Genomic DNA, 21,986 nt, shown 5'->3' on the forward strand with positions numbered 1-21,986 from the left:
CCTGACATAACGCACAGGCTTGGCTGGTTTCAGAGCAGGTGTACTGGCCTCGGCTACATGAAAAACAGAACATTTCAATTAACAAAATTTGTTATCTTTTATGTGAAAAATATAACATTTCAGCGAGCGTGATGTTTTCTTCTAGATCATACAAGTAAATTGAAGCCTCAACTGATACAGGCTTTTAGTTCTTCTTAGGCAGTGCATGATACGAAACATCCTTGCTTCCCACTTGCCAAGTACCACCTTTGGTATCATTGTTGTCATCTCCAAAACAACTCTGCCCTTCTGTAGCCATCTTCATCAAGTAGAACCTGCAGTTGTCCACTGTCATGAGGTAGACATATCGTCAATAGGTGTTGAAATCAAGGCAAGTGAAATAGGCAGTGTGGTGGGACTGTTGGGCGGAAACAAAGTGTATGTTCCGTGTGCATTGCAATACGCGTGTGAAGAAAAGGCTAGTAGAAAGTTGCAAGTCACGCCAGGGAAGTACTCACAGGTAGGGATGTGATCTCCAGATTTCTGCTTGTTGTGGATCTCGAACTCAATGTGGCCTGGTAGTACCTTTGTGCTTGTACTTGGGTCCTCACCACCGGCCAGGCCAATCTGCTCTCGAGCGTCGTTGGTGTAAATGGTCGTTCCGGCGTAGGACTTGGGAGCCACAACGGCGGGCTTGCCCTCGTAATCAGATGTAATGTGCGTGCAAAACAGCTTGACGGCCTCGCGGTACCCCATGTACCAGCGCACGTTGTTTTGAAAGTCGTCGACAGGCACCCACTCGCTACCGCACGAGGATATGTAGTCGCTGTCGCCTAGTCCTAAAGGATCATCATCCCGCTTGGAAAGTTTGTCATCATTATCGTCAAGCTTGCCTCCGTAGTCGACCATTCCAGTTTGGCGTTTGGAAATCTTGTTGTCCTCGTCGTCGAGCTTGCCTCCAAAGTCGACCAGGCCAGTCTCGTCACGGGCTGCTGAACCAGGGTTTAGTGCTTCAACATTTGATGATGGAGCGCTGAGGGCACCAGACAGAGCAAATGCCATTAGCGGGAGAGAGATATAAGAAGTGAGCATTGTGACTTGGCTTTTTTTTTTTCCTTCTCAAAAGATGAAGTGATAGTTATATGATGTGAAAATTTGATGATACAAAAATAATTTTGAATGTTTTGGTGAATGTCTGGGAAAATAATCAGACAATTGTTGAAGGCCCTTGGCATTATATATCCAGATGTCGGCAGAGCCCTTGCTGCGTCACTTGGTTATACCACTGGAGGCCGATGAAGAGTACAGGGAATGTTTTGCTCGAACAGGAAAAAGATAGAAGTGTGGATTAGTGCGGCTAAAAATAAACGCAATCATCAATTACCGCATTATGAATGGAGTTGAATAGTGATTGACAATGATGGTACAAGGACAACATTCCGAATTATAGTATTGCGTAATCTCTTTACTATAGATTTCACGACTCTGGTGATTGGATGCCAATGTTACATATCTCCTAAAATCCTGGCTGATATCATAGCGGCTTGCCGAGCCGAAGGATCAAGCCACCCTCTCGTGTTCCCCAGCAGCTGCATTATCTGCTCTATGCACCTCAAACACTCCCTGCTCATTAGTAAACTCATCCTTCCGCCCAAAGTATACAGGATACGCCACATCGAGCGCGGTCTCTGTAAGAGCTGCGACCAAGGTGAATGCGTCCTTGGCGGGAATCCGGAAGCTATACCATGCTTCCTCCTCGGGTGGGAGAATGCCGTAGGGCGGAAAGTCGATGCCGGGCTTTTTGTTGAAGAATTGCATCATTATTGTCTTGTCGCGGGCGCTACGCTGGTCCGCAATGGCGATGAGTTCAGCGTCGAGCGACTTGTCAAGTGCAATTTGCTCTCGTGCCCAGGATTGACAGTCAGTCTCGTGGGCACCAATGAAGTCATTCTCGAAAGTCTCCCCATCCTTGAGCTCGACAAGACTGTTTTGTCGAGCTTGGTCAGGATTGCGATACTGCGCAAGGACGTAGAGATCGATGCCTTGCGACTGCTCCGTCGCCAAGATTTCAGGAACGACCTATGCATCAACCCGGTTAGCCGCTCTCTGTTGACATCACTCAAATAACAAGACATGGACACTGACCAATTTGGCTTCTTCAGCCGTGCAAAAGAGTAGGATGCCCATGCTTTCTTTCTTTCTCGGAAATGTTTCTCTTAGGACGAGTACTGGTGGTGTGTGTGAAATTGTGGGAATTATTGTTTGATTCGAAATGGGTGCCAAACGGGGAGAGAAAAGGAATGTCAAAGAAAAGGTGCCCTTAAATCGTCACCCCGCCCCCAGGATTTAGGCATCCCTGCAGCCCTTGACATAACATGGTCACCGTAACACATCATCGCCCCAAACAAAACATTGAAGTGAAGCTGAGCATTGCCACCTCGGCCCGGATGATCCAGCATCAGGAAGCGAACCGTATCTTCAGCGGATTCGGACCCAGGCTTTCGGACCGTGTAGATCTTCGGATCAATCGGCACGGTTAGATTGCATCGTGTATTTAGACATATGTCACTATCGTTTATGCCTTGCAATAGACAATGTTATTGGCATGATGCCGATTGCCTCTGATCCTTAACTCGGCATAGCGAGATTCCTTTCAAATTCAATATAGTATATTCCATTTGAAACATGATATCATCTGCAGCGATAAGACACTGTATCTGTAAGTCTTCTATTTTCAAACATACGTTACCAAGTTACATTGGGATCATCTCGAAGGACGATTATAGCAAGGTTCCATTACTCCTATGGCACGAGATTGACATCATACTCAAAGTATAGAACCCGATCAGTGAGAAATATAGAGCGATGATGAAGACGCAGAATCCTCATGTAGGTATATAGTGTCTTGACAATGACCCTAAATCAATCGTAATCAAATCACTCAAAAACATATCTTGATTCTACTACTACTATCAAATAAATACTCACAAGATGCCATCGAAGTTTTCTTCAGTCTCCAAAGCCCTTCTGCTTTTCCTTGCGGCTTCTCCATCATTGGCAACTCCAATTCTGGAGTCTGATACTGCAGGGACGCCTACCAATGTAGACATAAAGCCACGGGCGACAGGCGACCAGGCGGAACCCATTGAAGCCTCGTTCGATGTCACGGGATGGCCGCTATCTGCCGAATTCAACTGCTACGTCATGCTCTGCGTCTTGGGCGGTAATAGAGATTTGTGTGTAGCCAATTATTCTACCACGCGAAAGCCATAAGATGCAACCATGCTGATCTATGAACAACAGCCAAAGAATCGAAGACCCCTCCGAGAGGAGAACTCACTACCAACAATCGGGCGCAAAGTTCACACCATTCCACACCGGCGAGCTTGATAAGCGCAATGCGGAACGTCTGGATGACTCAACCGACAGTGGCGAGGAGTTTCCCTGGGAGAGCCTCGCCCAGGGAGGAACAGGGGCACACTTGTTCCCGACAACCATGGCAGAGCAGAGAGGTACTCTATACACATTCAAGATCTGACAAGGAATCATGGCGGCTGACCCTCTCATGAATAGCTCAAGGCTCAAGTCTGGGAGGCAGATTCAGAAGCACACGTCAGGCAACACCCATCAACCGTGGTGATTGGATCAGGATCACCTTCAGAGGTTACTCGTAAGTAGACAAGGCCAAGCTCCTCCTGCAGGGGTTTTAAACTGACAAATTGTAATAGGCGAGGAGGGTATTGTGAGGCGTTGTTTAAAGATCCTCCAGATTTCTCAATCTGCGACCGGAATATCAAGGAACATATTGGCGGCCATCCCGAATATAGAATGGACGATTATGACCAGGTAATGGGCTCAGATTACAAGCTTCACCTGTTCAGGGGCAGTAAGAAACGCAGTGAGGAACAGTCCAGAGTGGATGTCTCGGCTGTGAAAGATCGCGGTATTCCTGAAGAAGGAATGACGCTTGTAGAGCGAGACGATGTCAGCGAGTATGAAGGCTCGGACATGTGCGTGGAGCTGCCTGGTGGCACCAACACCTGCGACTAGAGTCGGTCAACTAGCTGAACCTAGCTTAATACGCGCACTATATTTGATGGAGCTTTCCAAGTCTATTTACACAGCTGTGTGATCGATGCATCCTTTACAATAGCGAGCATATCTTGTAGTCTTGGAAATGCAAGAAACTCAACTCGGTCGATTGTCTGACCAAAATCGCGGTGTCCATTATGCATATGGTTGACATGATCCGTTTGTAACAGAATATCTTCCACCGTTATGTCTCCTCAATGTGTTCAAATTGAGTGCAGATACGGCTTCCATCCGACTCAGCTTGCCAGGAAGGGGGGAAAAAGAATGTTCGCTCACATGATTATCAGACCGAAGCATGGTTATCACGACAAGCTCTGAGCAAATACATCATGGCCGGATATTATGCTTCTTCGGGAATACCAGAGCGGTTTGTTTTCTGGCAAGAATGTCGCCCAAACCCCGCATGGAGTAAAGAGTAGTGTAGCATACATATATTTCAAGCCACCTGTATTGCCACCTTGAACTCATGCAGGCTCTGAGCTGATGAGTGTGGATGCCCACAAATGCGCCTGGCCGGCTGTACGAGTTGAGAACGCCTCTGATCCTCTTCGTATTTGCCCTGCATCTCCACCAAAGAGTATAGAGTATAGTATAGTCTTTGCCGCCGTAAGCCTCTGAAACCTCATACATGATCTGTTCCACTTATACGCCGCTTAGCAGACTTGCTGATCTTTCTGTCCCTCTTCCGCTGTAGGAGATAACAAAGGCTCACATTCCTTTGAAACCTGTTATTTGCTATCTGCATGCATCTCCCCGGGAGGGTGGGTGGTTTCGCGTGATGAGTGGGCAGATGATTTCTTGTCACCGCATTGTGTAACATGAGAAGAAATTTATCCCAGGATGTATCCCTATGGTACTGGAAAGCGAATGAACCTACGATTAGAGATGTTCTTCCGGTCATGCCTATAAAACATCCAATGGCGACCAATTGAATGCCTGAATACACTCAATCTTGTCATACTCTGATCAAAGAAGGCATAGCCACTGTAAATACAGGCAAAGTATACCCTAAAGTGGTGTAGCAGCGAGCTGCATGCAGTCCAGGTTGAATCTATGCAATGCTACGCTACGTCTGACCTAGATGTACATCTGCGCACGAACGGGGGTAGTATATGTGCCAAAGTCCAGATTCCCCTCAGCGCAATCACTCCTCTCGCATAGTATAACCACCAATACTGAACCTAATCCTAGACCGGGAAACTATGAACGCCAGAAACCCTATCTGATGAATGAGAATCTAGGGTCGACCGATCCTAAATACATTATTCTCTCTTCTTCTTCTTTTTTTCTTTTATTTTCTCGCCACGGTGTGACTCGTATTTTCGCAAATACATATTTTCATGATGGCGGCTTATCTCAATATACCAAGGCTGCCCGCTGAGCTGCACACATCAGCGCTAGTTCTCGTCCTTATTGCAGTAAGCATGTTCATACTGAATGCTCACAAGACGAATTCTCTTGATTAGCTAACTTTTGACAAGACTGTGGGATACTTTACATGCACTGCTGTTTTTACTCTCTTCTTTCACCCTCTAAGCCGAGTTCCAGGTCCAAAGCTGTTTGCCATCTCGCCGATTCCTCAGGCTCTTATGCAATGTGAAGGATACGCCCACAAGCGTATTCTGGCCTTGCATAAAAAGTACGGCCCAATAGTTCGGACGGCCCCAAATTCCGTCTCCATCCAAGATGCAAACGTTTGGAAAGAGCTCATGAGCCATCGAAAGTCTGGGGAAAAGGAGAACCAAAAGCATCCGAGTTTCTACGACGATTTACTCCCGCATAGCGTCATCACCGCCGACTCAGAGGATCACGCTCGTATGCGCAAGATCATGTCCCATGGTTTCTCTGCACAGGGTATGCAAAATCAAGAGCCGATTATCCGAAGTCACATTGATCTTCTCTTCCGGCGCATGAAGGAACACAGCGACGCGGGGAAGCCAGTGAATGTGGTGAACTGGTACAATTACACCACGTTTGACGTGATTGGCGATTTGGCATTTGGAGAACCATTTGGCTGTCTTGAGACTTCGAATTATCATTACTGGGTGTCCATGATCTTTGAGCAGCTTCCACAAGCGCAGATCCTGTCGCAACTCCGCCGCGCGTATCCCCTCGTAGGATCCCTTTTAGGGTCCGTCTTGCGTCTGCTCGCCTTCAAGAAGATCAAGGTCAATCGAGATCTCACAGAGTTGAAAGTGAGGAAACGCGTGGCCCTTGAATCAATGCGTCCTGACTTTATGGATTCCATGCTGGGAGAAGATACAGACGGCACTCCGGTACGTTGAATTAATTTTGTGATGGCAGTGTGGAAACATCATGTGCGTCCATGAACAGCTAACAAATCACCAGAGGATGAGTTTTGAGGAACTTTGCGGTAATGCCAATCTTCTGATCATTGCCGGGTCTGAAACTACTGCTTCCACGTAAGCTCGCATTATTGAAGAAGTGCAGTCTAGCTTGAATCGCATACCGACTCAATGATTACAGGCTTGCTGGGGTGACTGCGTTATTATGCACCCATCCCGATGTACTTTCCAAACTCTGCGATGAAGTTCGCTCAAGATTTGCAACGGACGCCGACATCACACTGGTAAGCGTGCAGCAGCTTGACTACATGTTGGCAGTTCTGAACGAGGCCTTGCGAATATATCCCGCGGCAGCCGGGTCGATACCACGTGTAATCCGCCAGGGCGGGCAAACGCTGTGTGGATATTATCTGCCCGAAAACGTGAGTTCAAATCCCATGTTGGCACCATGCGCAATACTGATGATTTGATACCAGACAATTGTTGATGTTTGGTTTTGGACAATGTTTCGCAACCCCCAGCATTGGGTGTCGGCAGAATCATTCATTCCCGAGCGGTGGACCGGGGATCCTCGTTTTGACAGTGACGACAAAGCTGCCTTTCAACCATTCTCATTCGGTGCGCGAAATTGCTTAGGCAAAAAGTCGGTTACTCACAACGCAACTCGTCAGAGATGTCGCTAACGATGACTAGCCTGGCTTATGCAGAAATGAGATTGATCTTGGCGAAACTGATATGGAATTATGACATTGAGCTGGTAAATCAGGACGACCGAAACTGGACGCAGAACCAGCGCTTCCACATTCTTTGGGCCCAGCCGCCACTCAACGTCTATCTCAAAGCTCGTAAAGTTTCTTAATGGGATTACCCAACTGACGTAGATGGTGCCCAAGGTACATCACTTGCTCGGGTATAATCATAGCTCCTCAGCACCTGGCTTGGAAACCGTACAACGGAATTGATTGGTCTTTGAAATAACACAGCTTCTCTTAACAATATCTCCACAACTAGTATTTCTACCATCACATGTTAAAGCACCATCTGTGACTCCTGACTCCCCATTCATTTGTGTCATAAAGCCATGATGTAGTGTCGCTGTAAATCAAGCAATGGAGTCTCATTGCAAACGTTAGTGGAATCAGCGCTGTGAATATGTTCCAGTGGTTCCAAACTCCTGTAAATGCTGCTACATCATGCCAGATATTAACTGAGCAGGTCCTTAATATCCTCAATCCGCTGGAGACGCTTCTCCTCGTCAGACATCATGCCAAGCGATGTGGCGCTAGACGAGTGTTAGTACACGATACCTAGTGGCTCGATGGTTGAAAACTCACATGAACTTCTTTCGGTCTTGAATCTTCAGCATCCTCTCTTCCACGCTGTCTTTGATAATGAAGCGATACACCTTGACCTCATCGTCTTGGCCCATGCGGTGCACACGGTCAATGGCCTGCGCCTCTACAGCAAAACTCCACCACGGATCCATCATGAAAACCCGCTTGGCCTGCGTCAGATTGAGGCCCACGCCACCAGACTTGAGACTGATCAGGAAAATGGTGAATCGGTCAGAGTTGCGAAACTCTTCAAGAACTGCGGCACGTGCCTTTTGGGACATGGATCCATCAAGACGCAGAAATCTCATGTTTGCCCTTGTCAAAGCAGGCTCCATGAGAGTCATGAATGAGGTGAACTGACTAAACACTACCGACTTCATATATGGGTGTTCTTTCCGTAGTTCTCTCAAATGCTTGATCAAAGAAACGACCTTGGACGATGACTCATTGACACCAAGCCGTTGCAGACTGACCTTTGGGGTAGATGATCGGGTATCGGGGTCGTCATCGTGACGAATTACCTGGAACAAATCGCGATTATTGATCGGCTCGCGACAGTTGAAGCATCGCGGAAGGTCACCCTTGTCGGTATGGTGCTTGATATAGTCTAGCAAGCATTTCTTGCATGCCGAGTGCCAACACCCTGTGACGGTGTGTTCGATCATGGGTTCCTCGGAGCAGATTGGACACTCATGAGCAGCCTCGTTCCGAATTTGCTCCAAAACATGGGCACCATAGGCATTGGCATTCTTTTCGTCGCCAATAGTTGCCTTGAAAGATTCCATCAAAGTATCAAGGTCCATGTCGTCCGCGAGACCCGCAGCAGCGTCGGCTTCGGCGCCGGCCATGTCTTCATCAGCGACGACCTCTTGGTTGCGTACAAGAATAGGGTGACAGCAGGACTGGCGTAGTCGCAAAATCTGGGCAAAGATGGTGGTGTAGGCTTTCATCACAGTACCTTTTTCCACGTTGGCAGAAAATGTCCGTTTGGCACGGTTAAAGATATGTTCATACACGTCCCGCTCCTGCTTGGAGAGCTCAATGCTGACTAGTTCGACCGTCTTTGGGGGCAGAGGCACGAGTGGTTGGCCGTCTGGTGTCTTCATATCCTTGGTTCTTCTCATCACCAACGGCTCCAGGACAGTTTGTACGACATCTAGTGCACGCATAAAGTCCTTTGACTCGAACGGGACGGTGATGAACGTTCTCCAGAAGGAAAAGTTATTCCATGGCTCCACTTTGAGAAATCTCACGAGACTGAACAGGTCCTCGAGACGATTCACGATGGGCGTTCCAGTCAGCACCCAACGATGCTCAGCCAAAAGCGCGTAACATGCCCTAGATGTCTTTGCCTGGCGATTCTTGATGTTGTGGCCCTCGTCCAAAATGACACGAAAGAATTTGAAGGAGAAGAGGCCGTTGTGAGGATTTGCGTTGCCGTTCTTCCCGCTATATTGATTGTATTCAGACAAGACCACGCCATAGCTTGTCACGATGACATCGGGGGCAGCAGTACTGGTACAAAGCGATTGCAAGTTGGTACTCTTTTCGGTTCCGTAGTACACTATGGATTTCAAGGTACCCTCTTTGGAAGCGTTTTCGGCTTCGCTCTGCCACTGCGCAAGGAGAGACATTGGGGCGATCACAAGTGTTGTCTTGCTGTTTTGGAGAGGACCGTTTGACCTTGACATCAACTCAGCAGGCCCGTCGATACTTTGTGTAACAGATTCACCTGGTTGCCTCTCATACTTGTGTGAATGTATAAGGCTGAGCATCTGGATTGTTTTGCCCAGACCCATTTCGTCAGCCAGGATGCCACCAAGACAGTGTTGTTCTTGCACTGGAAACTCTAGTGACATTTCTCCAGAGTAAGGGTTGACGTAAAAGGCAGGGTGATCCTTGATCTGAGGGACGTCCTTGTCGTCCACGTCCTTGGCTGGCCATCTGTACTCCTCCCAAAGTGGATGCATGGACGCTTCTCTCGACTCATTCTTGAGGTCCTTCTCCTTGGACAACATCCAATGCAAAGACTGTTTTTGGTAAGGGCGCAATGTCATTGCAAACGTGTCTGGTGGCTCAGCCTCGGGAGTACTGAAGTCAAACGACTGGGCTTTTTTGTATAGTGCGTCTAGCTGATCCTGCTCAAGTTCGGCACCATCTTCAGCTTCATCAGATGGCGGCGATGATGCAGGGTCGCCGTTGGTTTTCTGGGTCTTGGCCGCCTGTTTCTCCCTTTCCTCGGCTGTCTCAGCAGCAGTCAATAGACCTTGCCGGTTGTGCTTGGCAGCAGCTCTGCTCGGCTCGAGGTTGATCTCTTGAAAGAGTTTGACCAGCGCGATCTGTCGTAGTCGAAGGTCTCGCTCCTCGACGGTCTCCGCAACCTCGAAGAGACCTGTACTTCGGTTGTCTGCAGTTGCGGGTCGCCTTGACTCGAAAACAGCCGTTTTGATAAAGCAACGCAGCTGCAAGAAGACTGTATCGTTGGTCCGTAGCCTTTCGGGGGCGTAGACACAAGTGCCCTCAAATCTGCATACGTTCTGATCTATGAGTGCGGAAATCCAATTTGCGGCTTCTTTGGCAAGTCGGCCTATTTCGAGGCCTTTCGAGTCTGTAAACCGCACAATGACATCCACACGTAGTTTTCCAGAGCCCAAGCGTTGGTTTTGTAATTTCTGGCGTTCAAGCCTGACAAGATCCCCATGTTTCAGGAGATTTGTTCCACTTCTAGTCGCCCAGCCCTCTGCACCAAACGCACCAATGTATTGCGATTCGGGCATGGCTTGCAGGACTTGGGTTGGGCTAGGGACGATCGGCACTTGAACTTGAGTTGTGGTGCTGGAAGACGAGCGGGAGCCGCCAATTCGGTCCAGTGTAGACTGTGTTGCAGACGCGTTCGCAGTCTTTTTGTACTTTTTCCACGTTCCATCGAAGTACATATTGACAGCAGCCTCGAGATTGGTACCGCATTTTTCTCGTAGAATCGCAAGGATTTCTTCGGGCACCTTGTCACCAATGAATGCTTCGAACGTCGCTTGGTCGAATACCGGTGTCTTTGACGTTGGTACAGCTGCGGCGGCGGCAGAAGGCGTATCCGCTATGCCTACTCCTGCTCCTCGGTTCGTGACATCGCCTCGGGGTTCTAGCGGCGATCTTGTGGTGGGCGCGGCCGTTGTCGACGGAATGCTGCCATTTTCGTCTTCCGGGTCTGAAAAGAATCTCCTTCTCTTCGAAGGAGGCCCTTCCGAGTCTCGCCAATTCATGTTGGGGAAAAGGCTGTCTATGGACCTGAAAAGACCAGGCATTGACTGGGAAAGATAATGAAGGTTATAAGTGAGTGCACAATGGGAGACGCGGTGGCTCCATTAGAGAGACGCGCTTGCCTAGGTGCCGAGCTTAGGCGTGTTTGCCTTTCAATTTAGCAGATAAGTGGGGGTGCCTCAGTAGCAGTTTCTTTTAGCACTCGACGCGCGCCGCTGCGCTCACAAAGAAAGGAATTCGGGGATGAGGTCATTAGAAACCATTCAAAGTGCAACACGACAACGATTCCTCGCCCTTGTGCAAGTAGACAACTGTTGCATATCCCCCAGTAATATGGCTACGAGGTGATACTTCTTTTTCTTTCCCAGATGTATCGCTCACGAACCGCGCGGCGTGGTCTGCAATGGTGCCGCGAGCTCCAGCGCCGGGCGCCATCCTCCAATAAGAGAGGCTATATTACCGATGCAGATGTCGCAGGAGCACGAAGATACTGCCTCGAGCAATTGAGGTACCACAACCCCCGAAGCTCCTACAAGGTGCTATCCATACTGATAGAAATAGGCAGTCAGACTACGATGCCTACTTGATCCGCAATTCACTGCCGCAAAGTCGACAGGATGCTTACGATGCACTGCGCGCCTTCAACCTCGAGCTGGTGCGACTCCCCGAGCTCGTCTCGAATCCGACCATCGGTATGATGCGCATGAAGTTTTGGAGAGACGCAGTCACCAACACCTTTGCGGGAAAGCCGCCCAAAGAGCCAATCATGGTTCTACTCCACAAAGTCTTGACCGATTTACGAGAAGCCGACCCGACACACAGCGCCAGCTCCATCAAGTTCTGGCTGCTAAGACTGATCAACACACGAGAAAAGTACATGGACAACCGGCCATTCACAAGCATGGATTCTTTAGAAGAGTACGCAGAAAACACATACTCCACACTCATGTACTCAACCTTGGCCGCGCTGCCAGTCAACTCAATGCACATGGACCACCTGGCGAGTCATATCGGAAAGGCATGCGGCATTGTCGCGGTGCTGCGGGGGATACCATTCCTGGCCAACCCAGCGCCGCCTGTACAGTCACCACAGGGAACTACTGTAGGTAGTGGGCGAAATCCAGTTCTCTTGCTACCCCTAGATGTCATGGCAGAGGTGGGCTTAAAGGAAGAGGATGTATATCGCCACGGCCCTCAGGCGGAAGGATTCCAAGATGCCGTTTTCAAGGTTGCTACAAGGGCAAATGACCACTTGATCACTGCGAGGGAGATGCTCAAGAATATCAGAGCAGGAGAAAACCCGGGCCACGAGTATGAGCATCAACACGAAGCCGAGCACAACTACTCAGAGACGGGGTTGGGGACTGACGAAACCAAGACGGACTTGAGACGCGGTTTTAACGTTTTACTTGAGGCCGTGCCAGCCCAAGATTATTTGCAGAGGTTAGAAGGCACAAATTTTGATCCCTTCATGGTCAAAAGCAGTTGGAAGCTGCCATGGAGATTGTGGAGAACATTGAAGACGAAGCAAATATGATTCTTGATGTTGTCAGAAATGTTACTACCTTAAAGTCCTGTAAAATATGTAAAATAAGCCATGATGAGAAAATAAAAGGGGACATCCAGAACCATGCCCAGAAGGGTTCAATAATCGTCTCACACTTCTCCCTCTTACACTACCTACTCGTTTTGTATAAGCGCTTGTAGCAAATTTCCATCGGATTGTCTTGGACTACTTGTGTCGATCGTTTGAAATATTGGTCGCTTTGGATGTTGGTATCGATATTGCTGGTCTCAGGATGCAGTTCTTGACTGCATCGCGCATCAAGTAAGCCACTATTGTAATTCTACATTGATTTCCACAAAATATCAATGAAAGTTCTTCTCTTTTGCATTTATCGTGTCTAGGCAAGGATGATATTGACATGGTCATCTCGGGAAATCAGTATGCTTCCAGATTTTTAGTGTCATGTTGTTAGACAGTTCTTCCGCTTCAGAAGAACCTTCTATTCTATCTTTCTTATTTATATTGTGGCACCTTGGGGGATCAATCGTGCCAGCTTTAATATAGCATCCTCATAATACCAGCAAGAACAGCTCGGCCCTTTTAAATGCAATAACTCGCCTAGCTCGGCAATTTCATAATTTCAATGTCTGACCAAGAGAAGTGATTTGATTTGGCTGCTTGTGAACGAAAATATGGATAAAGTCAGAGAAGTCCTTTGGCTTGCAGAGTTGCATTCCGATTATCTAATATTGTATTGATTATTTCTTGGCAATGGTGAACACCAACTCGAGTCTCCATTGACGTTGCTCTGGGTACTGAGCGGAGTATTCTGGTGTACACTGAATCGACGAATGCTTGAGCATCAAGCTTCGCCATACCGCTTCCGTATAGTTCACATGGACTCAAATATGTCATGCCGTTACGCCATCTCATTTTTATCTCATATGTTCTTTATAATGCTAAATTATTGACAGTGTCAAGATCCTTGCATGTCTTTTCTATTTCCTGCAGGCTAGTATTACCATCCGCAAGTGTTTAGTAATCGGTTCAATAGTTCAGCTCCTGAAGACTTGTAGAAAACACTGCGATCTCGGTAGCCAACCACTGTTAAGACGCGTAATATTCCGAAACGCGTCCATCAAAGCATCGAAATACGTCAAGTTTGCATAAAGGCGCCCTTCCTCGGAGTGCTACAAAGTTCAATCGACTTTTGGTTGCTAATGCTAGATGTCTAGTGTACACGTCATGGCAAGGTGGCGATGCATATTCCGTAATCACCGTGGACTCGCCGAAAGGTAACAATTTCCATTCGCAACAACTTACAGCTAATAAAAGAAATAGATGTAACATGCTATCGGGTCAACCTTAGATTGTGTTGATCAGCAGCCAACGAGGCAGTATACCATGCTGACGCAGACCAGCGCTAGTCTAGAACTCACCACAATCTCCCTATAGCAGCGCCCCAAAACCCATACAGTTCAAACTTGATTCAATTACATAACATTTCCCTGGGGAATCATACGTTTGGCAGTCAGTGAAACTGCTTGATACACTTGATGTCATGATTTTGTCTTTGCAACCAAGTATCCCCAGTATAAATGATCTCAGTCGTGTCTAGGCGCGGTCCAGACCTTTCGGTATTATACTATGTACACTCCCATTTCCAATTCCAGTTCGAGGATCCACCGGCCAATGGATGTGTCACTTGAGCCATCTCCAGAAGCTCTAGGGAGGACAAGAGATGCCCCCACATACATGGGAACCCTCCGCTCCAGCATTATTCCAGATTGACGAGCTATATTAAGATGCAATAAGAACACAAACGTCAACAACAAGCGTTGAGATCTTCACTGCCCGGTTAGCTCAATCGGTAGAGCGTGAGACTCTTAATCTCAAGGCTGCGGGTTCGACCCCCGCATTGGGCTCAATTCCCGATGCATCTCAGTTACTGAGATATCTCGATCTTCTTTTTTGAAGTTTTTTTTCCTTGTCTAACTCTTCGGATCTGCCTACTATGATATTTTGCTTGTTGTATCGATAATGTGAAGAGCCCCCGTTCAAGGATGACCTCTGCAGTAAAACCCCATCAACTACACATGACCAGGCACTATATTGAGACAAAGACAAACTGTTGCTGGCCAGCATGAAAAAAAAATAATTGCCTTGACATTGGCTTGCGACGCAATTCTCCCAACTAAACCTCATATCGTACCTTGCTATTACTTCTGTCCTTCGTATAACAATAATATGGAGGCACCTGAATTCTTTTTAATTACTCGTAATACCATCACCAACCCTCCCCTACGCTACAGTCTTGGTCTATTTTCACCGTCCAAAGAAGCGCTGGGTAACAAGCAAGGCATGGAGTTCCAAAAGCCCTGTGCGTATGTACCTAATTTTCTCAAGTGCTGGCCTGGCTCCCAATGCGTCGAAGCGCTTTGTACCATTTAGCAGCGCGGGTCAATCTCCAATCGTAACATCCACAAGGTTGCGATGAGAAGCAAAATTTTCTCTTCACGATGGCTTCCAAAAAATTTCCGAGCTTCGAGGGCGCATCGCCGCGAAGAGCTTTTTGGGGGGCGCGTTACCGAATTAAGCAGAGTACAAGCGAGAGGGCGCGCCCTCAATTCGGGCTCATTACTTAAGAATACCCGCTCCCGACGTTCCAGAAGAGATCCACCAGCCGATGTCAAGCGGGATTGGGCGGGTTCTGAAGCGGATGCGCCTCTTCCACAAACAAGCCCATAGGATAGGGACTCATCCGCTGTAGGTGTAAATTAGCTTCTCTTGAGGGGGGCCAAGCCAACAGTCTCCTAAACCCAAAGCTGCCCGTTCCTGAGGGATGCGCCCTGAATATCCCAGACAGGTCAGAGGTTGGCTGCTATTGTATTCTAGAACTTGCGGCGTTTCCTGGTTGACTAGGTTTCTAGAGGGGTCAAATTGCGGGTAACGCCGACTTATTTTTTCTCTCTCTTTCTCTCTCTCTCCTGTCCATTGACCATGGTACATATACAGAGAGCCACCGAAAGAAGCCGAATGGGGTGTTGTTTTGCAAGCATGGCAACGGGGCGTATGCTGGAAATGATTCAATTTGGACGCACTCCCCTTTTTGTCGCCGTGAAAAGTATCGCCATTGCCGTTGCGGATCCCAAGCTCCCTACTAGCAGGCGTAACACGCAAAACATGCACCACACAAGAGAGCCAGGACACCTTTGCGGCTATGGGCCCTCTGCCTTTGAATTGTGCTTGGTGACTTGCCCTGTGTGTGAAAATCTTACGTTTTCGTGTCTTGCTTGTCGGCCGGGCCCGTAGCCGTTCTCACCGGAAGCAGGGCCCGACTTTTGCGCTGGGTAACAAAGATCCTCTTGTTCTAGTACGACATTCCGTTACAGAGGCCATGTTTATGTAAGACAACTGGCGGCCGGCAGGAGTGGTACGGTAGGAAGCACTAATACGAACCCACGACATGGTATTTTTGGAAAGCGGTACGAACGGACAGAAGGGCTGGGCCTGGCTCGTATGTGGACATTGAGGAGACGACACAAACCCGTTATTATTGATCGTCCCTTGCGCGATAATCAATCCACGGGGTATCAATAATTGGATCTTAACTCGAGATGACTCTGACTGTTACCAGTCAACCAGTCACGCCATTTTCACCAATTGGCTAGCCTCAGACCAAGGAGGAGCTGGAGGAGCTCTTGCAGCTCCCGGCTTACACATTGACTCTCAGCGTGTAAAAGCTAGGGCTCATTGAAACTTTCCCACACAAGCTCACTTACTACGCACATGCATGCGCGCCCGGGAGCTCCTATATCGGCGCTCTTTCAATTCGCCAACCCAAAAAGCATCTATGCGCTGCGACACGGGGTCAAAGTCGATGATTGAATGGTCAGCTTCCTCATCTCTTTTTGCACGTGTCGCGGGATGGCTGGCGGGATGCATCATGGCGTGCTCAGTCTATTCGTAGACTTGGCATGTCGTTGACTTTGGCAATGGAGAAGGGCTGAATTTTATAGAGTAATTGCTGGCTAATGAAAATACGGATATGGCTTAGACCAGGGACGAGACACAAGTCTGGGCCTCAGTGCTACGTTGTTTGACTCAGCGCCACCAGGCAACGTATGCACATGCAGCTTGATCACTGATCAACACGGAGCTCTGTGCTTCACGGCCGGTCACGATGACTTCATATGATCATGCAGTGAAAATGCGGAACTGTCTCTCTTGGGAAATCGTGGAAATCATTCTATGAATGCTTGACTGTAAGTGGCTCGCTGCAATATAACTGTCAAAAGACACTGGAAATTCTGTTATGAGTATAGCAAAGGGGGGAAGGAAAATTGAAGAGACTGTCAAGGTACATTTCTCTTATGGCTTCAGGCAGTCCGTCCTTCATCGTTAGGCAATGAGACAAAAGACCTTGCAGCATCGAGCTGAGGAATTGTGTCTTTTCATGGGGATATTGGTCCGCGGCCTATAAGCCTCATTCAATATGTATAGCGGTTAAGTTCACAGAGTGGCGGCTTTGGAATCCATTGTAACGGTCTTATGAAATTAGGGAAACCGGGACTCTTGGCCCCCATTCCTGACTACGTTGTCTCGCCCCGGCTCTTGAGCAAATCCGCTGAGCCACAGATCTTGCATACGCAGTGAGCGCGTAGGCGTGCGCGCGTCTGTCAGAGGTCATGAATCTATTCACGTTTGTTTTGTTCCTGAAAAGTCTGGGGTTTCGGTGCTCCGCGGAAATATTGACGGAGTCGGCCGCGGGTGGCCAGCCAAGCCAGCCAGCCCTATGTCGGCTTGCTGTACTCGAAGCTGTTAGCGGCGATCTCTCGCGATCACCACCTACATAGTACCTGGTAAGGTAGAAGAAAAACTCAGTAACGCGGGGGAGCCGCTTCGGGCTGGGATTGGGCACATCCAAAGATGGCGTTTTCAATGATGCAAGAAGACGGTGATGTTTCACGATGTTTCCTCATCAGACCGCTTCCATAGCTTGCCAGGTTCTCGGGATTTCCAGCCGAACAGGTCTACACAGTTGAAGCTTTGTATAGCAATAAGCCTTATCCTAAACTCGCCGTTCCGTTTACCAGGCACGTTTGTCTCACCGTACAACGCAGCTTTACAGCACGCCATTGACCTAAGCGCCTATTCCTGAGCTTACATGGTGGTTCTCGCTGACATGGATTCAGCACGCAAGATGAACAAATGCTGCGCCCATATTGCATCGAATCAATATTCCTATTCCACAAGCGCTCATCCTTCTCACGCCATAGTAAGCAGGAACAGACTGAAAGAAAGAAAAAGTTATTCTGGTGTACCCTGCCAATGTGCAAAAGGGCCAGCATCGTCAATTGCATTGTGGGAAAATAATATTCCCCGGATCCAAAAGGATTGGACAGCAGGGCTCGGATGCTCATTCCGTATACTGCAAGTGCATCGCGACAGAGGCATTCACGATAGCGTCAAGTGGATTTTTGAATTTTCTCTGATGTTGAAGAGAATGACTGGGCATGTCCACTTTTTGCTGCTCTTTGTTTCGCATGTGGAGCATTCGGTAATCGACGGTTTACTACCTTTTTTGTAGTAGGTACAGTTGTGGCAGAAATTGAAGGAAAAGCGAGAAGAATTTTTCTGTTTTCTGTAAATTTTTTTTGGGCAGCTGACTCGCAATGCCCCGCCATGGGTAACAAACAATGATCGGCCCCCCGGCGCGAAAAATTTCCTCTCGTTCAGTGTTACCAGCGCAAATTCCGATTCCAGGCTGCTGCGGTCCCTGCTAGAACCTTGGAGGCTTGGTTGGACTGGGCTATAGTGGATACTGCTACTGGAAATTCTCGATCGTGCTAGCAGCATTCATGCAAGAGCTTGTTTTGGAATATTTTGGATGTCCACTGCAAACCTGGAAGCAGTAAGGAGTACCTTTGGGTTCTATTGCCTGTGGATTCCATCGAGTAAGGATGGGGTAAGCTGGGTTAGGAGAGTGCTTGTGCCTCGTACCACATCTGGCGATGCCACGATGGGAGCAAATGGTACATGCTTTCGCTCCTGTCCAAATACAGGAGGCGGTTGGCCAGTGGGCGGTAGGTATGGGCGGCATTGAGAGCCGTCGTCGCAGGTTTCCCGTTGCCAGGGCCGGACGCTGGTTCCGAGGTACTCTAAAACCAATTCACCGTTGGCTGTGAAAATGTCAAAGTGTTGTAAAGCTTGTCGTATCGTCCGAGACATCGATTATACGGTAGCCATCGTCGCTTGTAGTACCTAAAGCTACGGGCCCAACATCGCCGAAGCTGGCCGGGATGCGTAACAGTATGAAAAGCCTGGGTCACAAGATCAAGAGAATAACAACAACAACTGCATCTGTATATAAATATCTTTCCCCGACCCCATCCTGATTGTGCATACAAGATGCCAGTCTGTTGTGGTGCTCCAGTAAGACATATAAAGAGTCACGGCAGCAGAGTATGCAGCGCCCTAGCTGATTAGGGCTCTCTGGTGACCATGCAGCACCACCATTTTTTGATGTTGGCCGCTTTGGGGCATTGGAGTGCAACTCGGACATGAAGCTCCATTCTTTAGCAATGGAGCAAGTTGCACACCACTACAATACATACACTCCTAGTAGGCTTGCTAGGGTGGCATGGTAGATGATCAAAGTCCTAACCTGTGACTTCATTGCAATACTCTCTCTTCTGAACAGGAAGAATGAAAAACAAGGGTCGTCTACTTGATATTCTTGCCGTTTTGCCTCACTTGATATAGTGGTTCTTGCATGCTTACATCATACTACAGACGTTGCGATGGTGCTCACGACTCAGGGTCTGTCTAGTTTCTCGGGGTAACAGATCCGTGACTGGAAGGGTCTTGACGTTACTGGACTGCCAAGGGTTCCCTCAGATCTTTCCCGAGGGGCCCAAACAAAGACAGCGTGAAGTTACCAAGGTTGTTTTAGTGCTGCCGCTGTCTGTCATTAGTGTATACTAGGTAGACAGCGGACATGTACCTACCGTCTGTCATGGCCTGCCCTGTCTCGCCTGTTGCTTGTTGACCGCTGGATTTTTGCACGTGTCCAGGCCAAAGGTCTGTCCGTTTTCAGGCTCTATTGATTCTCCAGGTAGCGTAGCCAAGTAGGTGTACACCCCCCCTGGTGCGGCCCGGAACTAGCATCGTGGAGCTTGGAACGCATGACACATAAATTACCTGATGAGAATGTTCCAAAGCATGACGCGAGCATGTATGTACTTTTCAACAGGTGAAATTTTGCGTCTTTGCTTTTGTTTGGCGAGCAGCAACATATTAAAACCAAAGTCCCCGCTACGCAACCACAGTCTTCTTGAACTGGAGTCTCTTGAATAATATAAACCTCCTGAATTTAGGACTTTTTGTGGTTCGCAGTATCCCATCATCATCAGCTTTCATCAGACGTGCTCTATTATTAGCGACTGCTCAGGAGACGCTTACACACAATTCTCTATCACCCTCCACCCAACGTCACTTACACCATTTATTCCGCCATACTTGAACCCGCGCAACCCACGGCTCTTTGACAAGGCACTGTTCTACTATACTCGTGTATACTGAGAACCTACGCTACATCGACTTGTACAGCATTTCTTTCTAAAGAAAAAAGATTGCAGCAGTGCACAAGCAACTGGAGAGTTACACAAAACATTCAGAGGGGAATTCCGGAAATCACACGGAGATTCACAATTGGAGTCGACAAGCTTCTTTGACTCACACCGTTCCCGGCGCAAGGCAAGAGTCCCGAGTGGCATAACGTGTGACCACGAGACTCTGCATTGCATGACCTAGCTTCCCACTGCTCGCGCCATCCCCGGATTCTGGGTTTATTCACCCTTGCAGAGCCGTCGCATTAGTGGGCTGCGACTGGCGAATTGGAAGAACCAGTTTGGAGAGTATTCCGCATTCTTTCTACAGCCTTCCGACTTTTTGTTTTCCTCTATACAATCATCATGCCGCACATCACGAGCTTCTTCCGCTCGTCTCACGACCCCATCAACACAATCAAGGCCACCGTCCGAAGGAGAAGTCCTAGCTCGAGGACGCCAGTCTCAGCCACCCCGAGACCGGGCTCTACTCGCACCGTTTCGTATCCCAATTCCATCAACGACGAAGCCGAAGAGCAGGAAAACCAGCAGACCCGCTCCAACAGCAGCCAGTCAGTAGCGCCCCCGGTCAGGATGCCGGAATCGGCAAGAGAAAAGGAAGTGTCCCACCATCGCCTGAGTTTCCCGGGCCTGCACCTTGGTGGCCACAAGTCTAAGGATCATGGCCACCAGCACCCACATGCATCGCTTGACTGGAAGATCGAGTCGCCGCCGGCGGTCATGTACGGCGATGCTGAAAACAGCACTGGCGCCATTGTTTCCGGGCAACTCATGTTGACTGCCAAGGATGCCCCCCTCGAGGTTGAGGGCTTCAAGGCTCGTCTAGAGATTCACGTCATCCGCAAGAGACCTTACAAGGATCACTGCCACGACTGCGTAAACCAGAAGACGGAGCTCAAGACTTGGGAGTTGATAGCCGGTCCTGCCACCCTGTCGCAGGGTAAGTCCAATTTTCTGACTATACATCATACATGAGACAAGTGCTAACTTTGCATAGGCGTGCACTACTATCCGTTTTCTGCTCTTTTGGAAGGTCACCTTCCTGCATCCACGGACAACTCGGTGGTCACTGTGCGATATGACTTTACCGCCGAGGCCAAGCCCAAGAACGGCTCTGCCTTGAAACTTCTCAAGACCATCAATGTGAGACGGGCGCTCCCTGTTCCTGAGACGCCACACCACTCGGTCCGCATCTTCCCTCCCACCAACATCACCGCCTCGGTTCACTACCCCAATGTCATCCACCCCATTGGAAGCAACAAGCTCGAGCTCCGCCTGGAGGGCATCATCAAGTCGAACCCAGATGTCAAGACCATTGAGTACTGGAAGCTGAAGCGACTCTCCTGGAAGATTGAGGAACACCTCACCACGGTTGTTCCGGCTTGCCAGAAGCACTCGCCCAAGGATCCCGAGACGGGAGAACCTACCAAGAAGGGCCTGAAGCGCACAGAGGCTCGCACCATTGGCTCGGGCGACCTTGCCAGTGGCTGGAAAGCAGACTATTCGCCCAACGGCAATGTTGAGATGGAGCTGGAGTACCAAGTCAACCCGTCGCTCAAGCCTGTGTGCGACCTGAAGAGCAACGACGGCACCGAGGTCACTCACCAGCTCGTTATCGAGATGGTGGTGGCCCAGGAATACGCACCAACCAACCAGCCCAAGCACGTCACCCCGACCGGAGTAGCACGGATCCTGCGCATGCACTTTGGCACTATTGTCACTGAGCGTAGTGGCTTGGGCGTGAGCTGGGACAACGAGGCTCCTCCAATCTACCAGGACGTGCCCCCCAGCCCGCCCTCGTACCACTGCGAGATTCCCTATGAGGAGGTCGACGAGGCTCTGAGTCCCCTTGATGCACCATCAAAGAGATCGAACTAGA

At 48.9% G+C, this 21,986-nt stretch overlaps 7 protein-coding genes across 7 annotated transcripts; 4 read left to right on the top strand and 3 right to left on the bottom strand.

The window, feature by feature from the left end:
• Positions 1-184: 184 nt before the first annotated feature.
• On the bottom strand, positions 185-1,071 carry PFICI_05765 (uncharacterized protein; the record flags this gene model as incomplete). Its single annotated transcript, XM_007834346.1, has 2 exons — positions 185-327; positions 498-1,071. The coding sequence occupies 2 exons, from the start codon at positions 1,069-1,071 to the stop codon at positions 185-187; spliced, it is 717 nt and encodes a 238-aa protein (XP_007832537.1).
• Positions 1,072-1,539: 468 nt separating this feature from the next.
• Positions 1,540-2,166, bottom strand: PFICI_05766 (uncharacterized protein; the record flags this gene model as incomplete). Its single annotated transcript, XM_007834347.1, has 2 exons — positions 1,540-2,058; positions 2,125-2,166. 2 exons carry the CDS (start codon positions 2,164-2,166, stop codon positions 1,540-1,542), a joined length of 561 nt encoding a protein of 186 aa, XP_007832538.1.
• Positions 2,167-2,970: 804 nt separating this feature from the next.
• Positions 2,971-4,029, top strand: PFICI_05767 (uncharacterized protein; the record flags this gene model as incomplete). The annotated part of the gene is made up of 4 exons (XM_007834348.1): positions 2,971-3,215; positions 3,283-3,491; positions 3,553-3,649; positions 3,708-4,029. 4 exons carry the CDS (start codon positions 2,971-2,973, stop codon positions 4,027-4,029), a joined length of 873 nt encoding a protein of 290 aa, XP_007832539.1.
• A 1,385-nt stretch (positions 4,030-5,414) lies between these two features.
• On the top strand, positions 5,415-7,236 carry PFICI_05768 (uncharacterized protein; the record flags this gene model as incomplete). The annotated part of the gene is made up of 6 exons (XM_007834349.1): positions 5,415-5,489; positions 5,553-6,347; positions 6,421-6,494; positions 6,559-6,799; positions 6,854-7,020; positions 7,071-7,236. The coding sequence occupies 6 exons, from the start codon at positions 5,415-5,417 to the stop codon at positions 7,234-7,236; spliced, it is 1,518 nt and encodes a 505-aa protein (XP_007832540.1).
• Positions 7,237-7,580: 344 nt separating this feature from the next.
• On the bottom strand, positions 7,581-10,971 carry PFICI_05769 (DNA repair protein rad-5; the record flags this gene model as incomplete). Its single annotated transcript, XM_007834350.1, has 2 exons — positions 7,581-7,659; positions 7,712-10,971. The coding sequence occupies 2 exons, from the start codon at positions 10,969-10,971 to the stop codon at positions 7,581-7,583; spliced, it is 3,339 nt and encodes a 1,112-aa protein (XP_007832541.1).
• A 366-nt stretch (positions 10,972-11,337) lies between these two features.
• Positions 11,338-12,506, top strand: PFICI_05770 (uncharacterized protein; the record flags this gene model as incomplete). Its single annotated transcript, XM_007834351.1, has 2 exons — positions 11,338-11,477; positions 11,531-12,506. 2 exons carry the CDS (start codon positions 11,338-11,340, stop codon positions 12,504-12,506), a joined length of 1,116 nt encoding a protein of 371 aa, XP_007832542.1.
• A 7,946-nt stretch (positions 12,507-20,452) lies between these two features.
• On the top strand, positions 20,453-21,985 carry PFICI_05771 (uncharacterized protein; the record flags this gene model as incomplete). The annotated part of the gene is made up of 2 exons (XM_007834352.1): positions 20,453-21,047; positions 21,105-21,985. 2 exons carry the CDS (start codon positions 20,453-20,455, stop codon positions 21,983-21,985), a joined length of 1,476 nt encoding a protein of 491 aa, XP_007832543.1.
• Between the last annotated feature and the right edge of the window lies 1 nt (position 21,986).

This window comes from Pestalotiopsis fici (assembly GCF_000516985.1).
Source record: "Pestalotiopsis fici W106-1 unplaced genomic scaffold PFICI_Scf_3, whole genome shotgun sequence".
NCBI lineage: Eukaryota > Fungi > Ascomycota > Sordariomycetes > Amphisphaeriales > Sporocadaceae > Pestalotiopsis > Pestalotiopsis fici.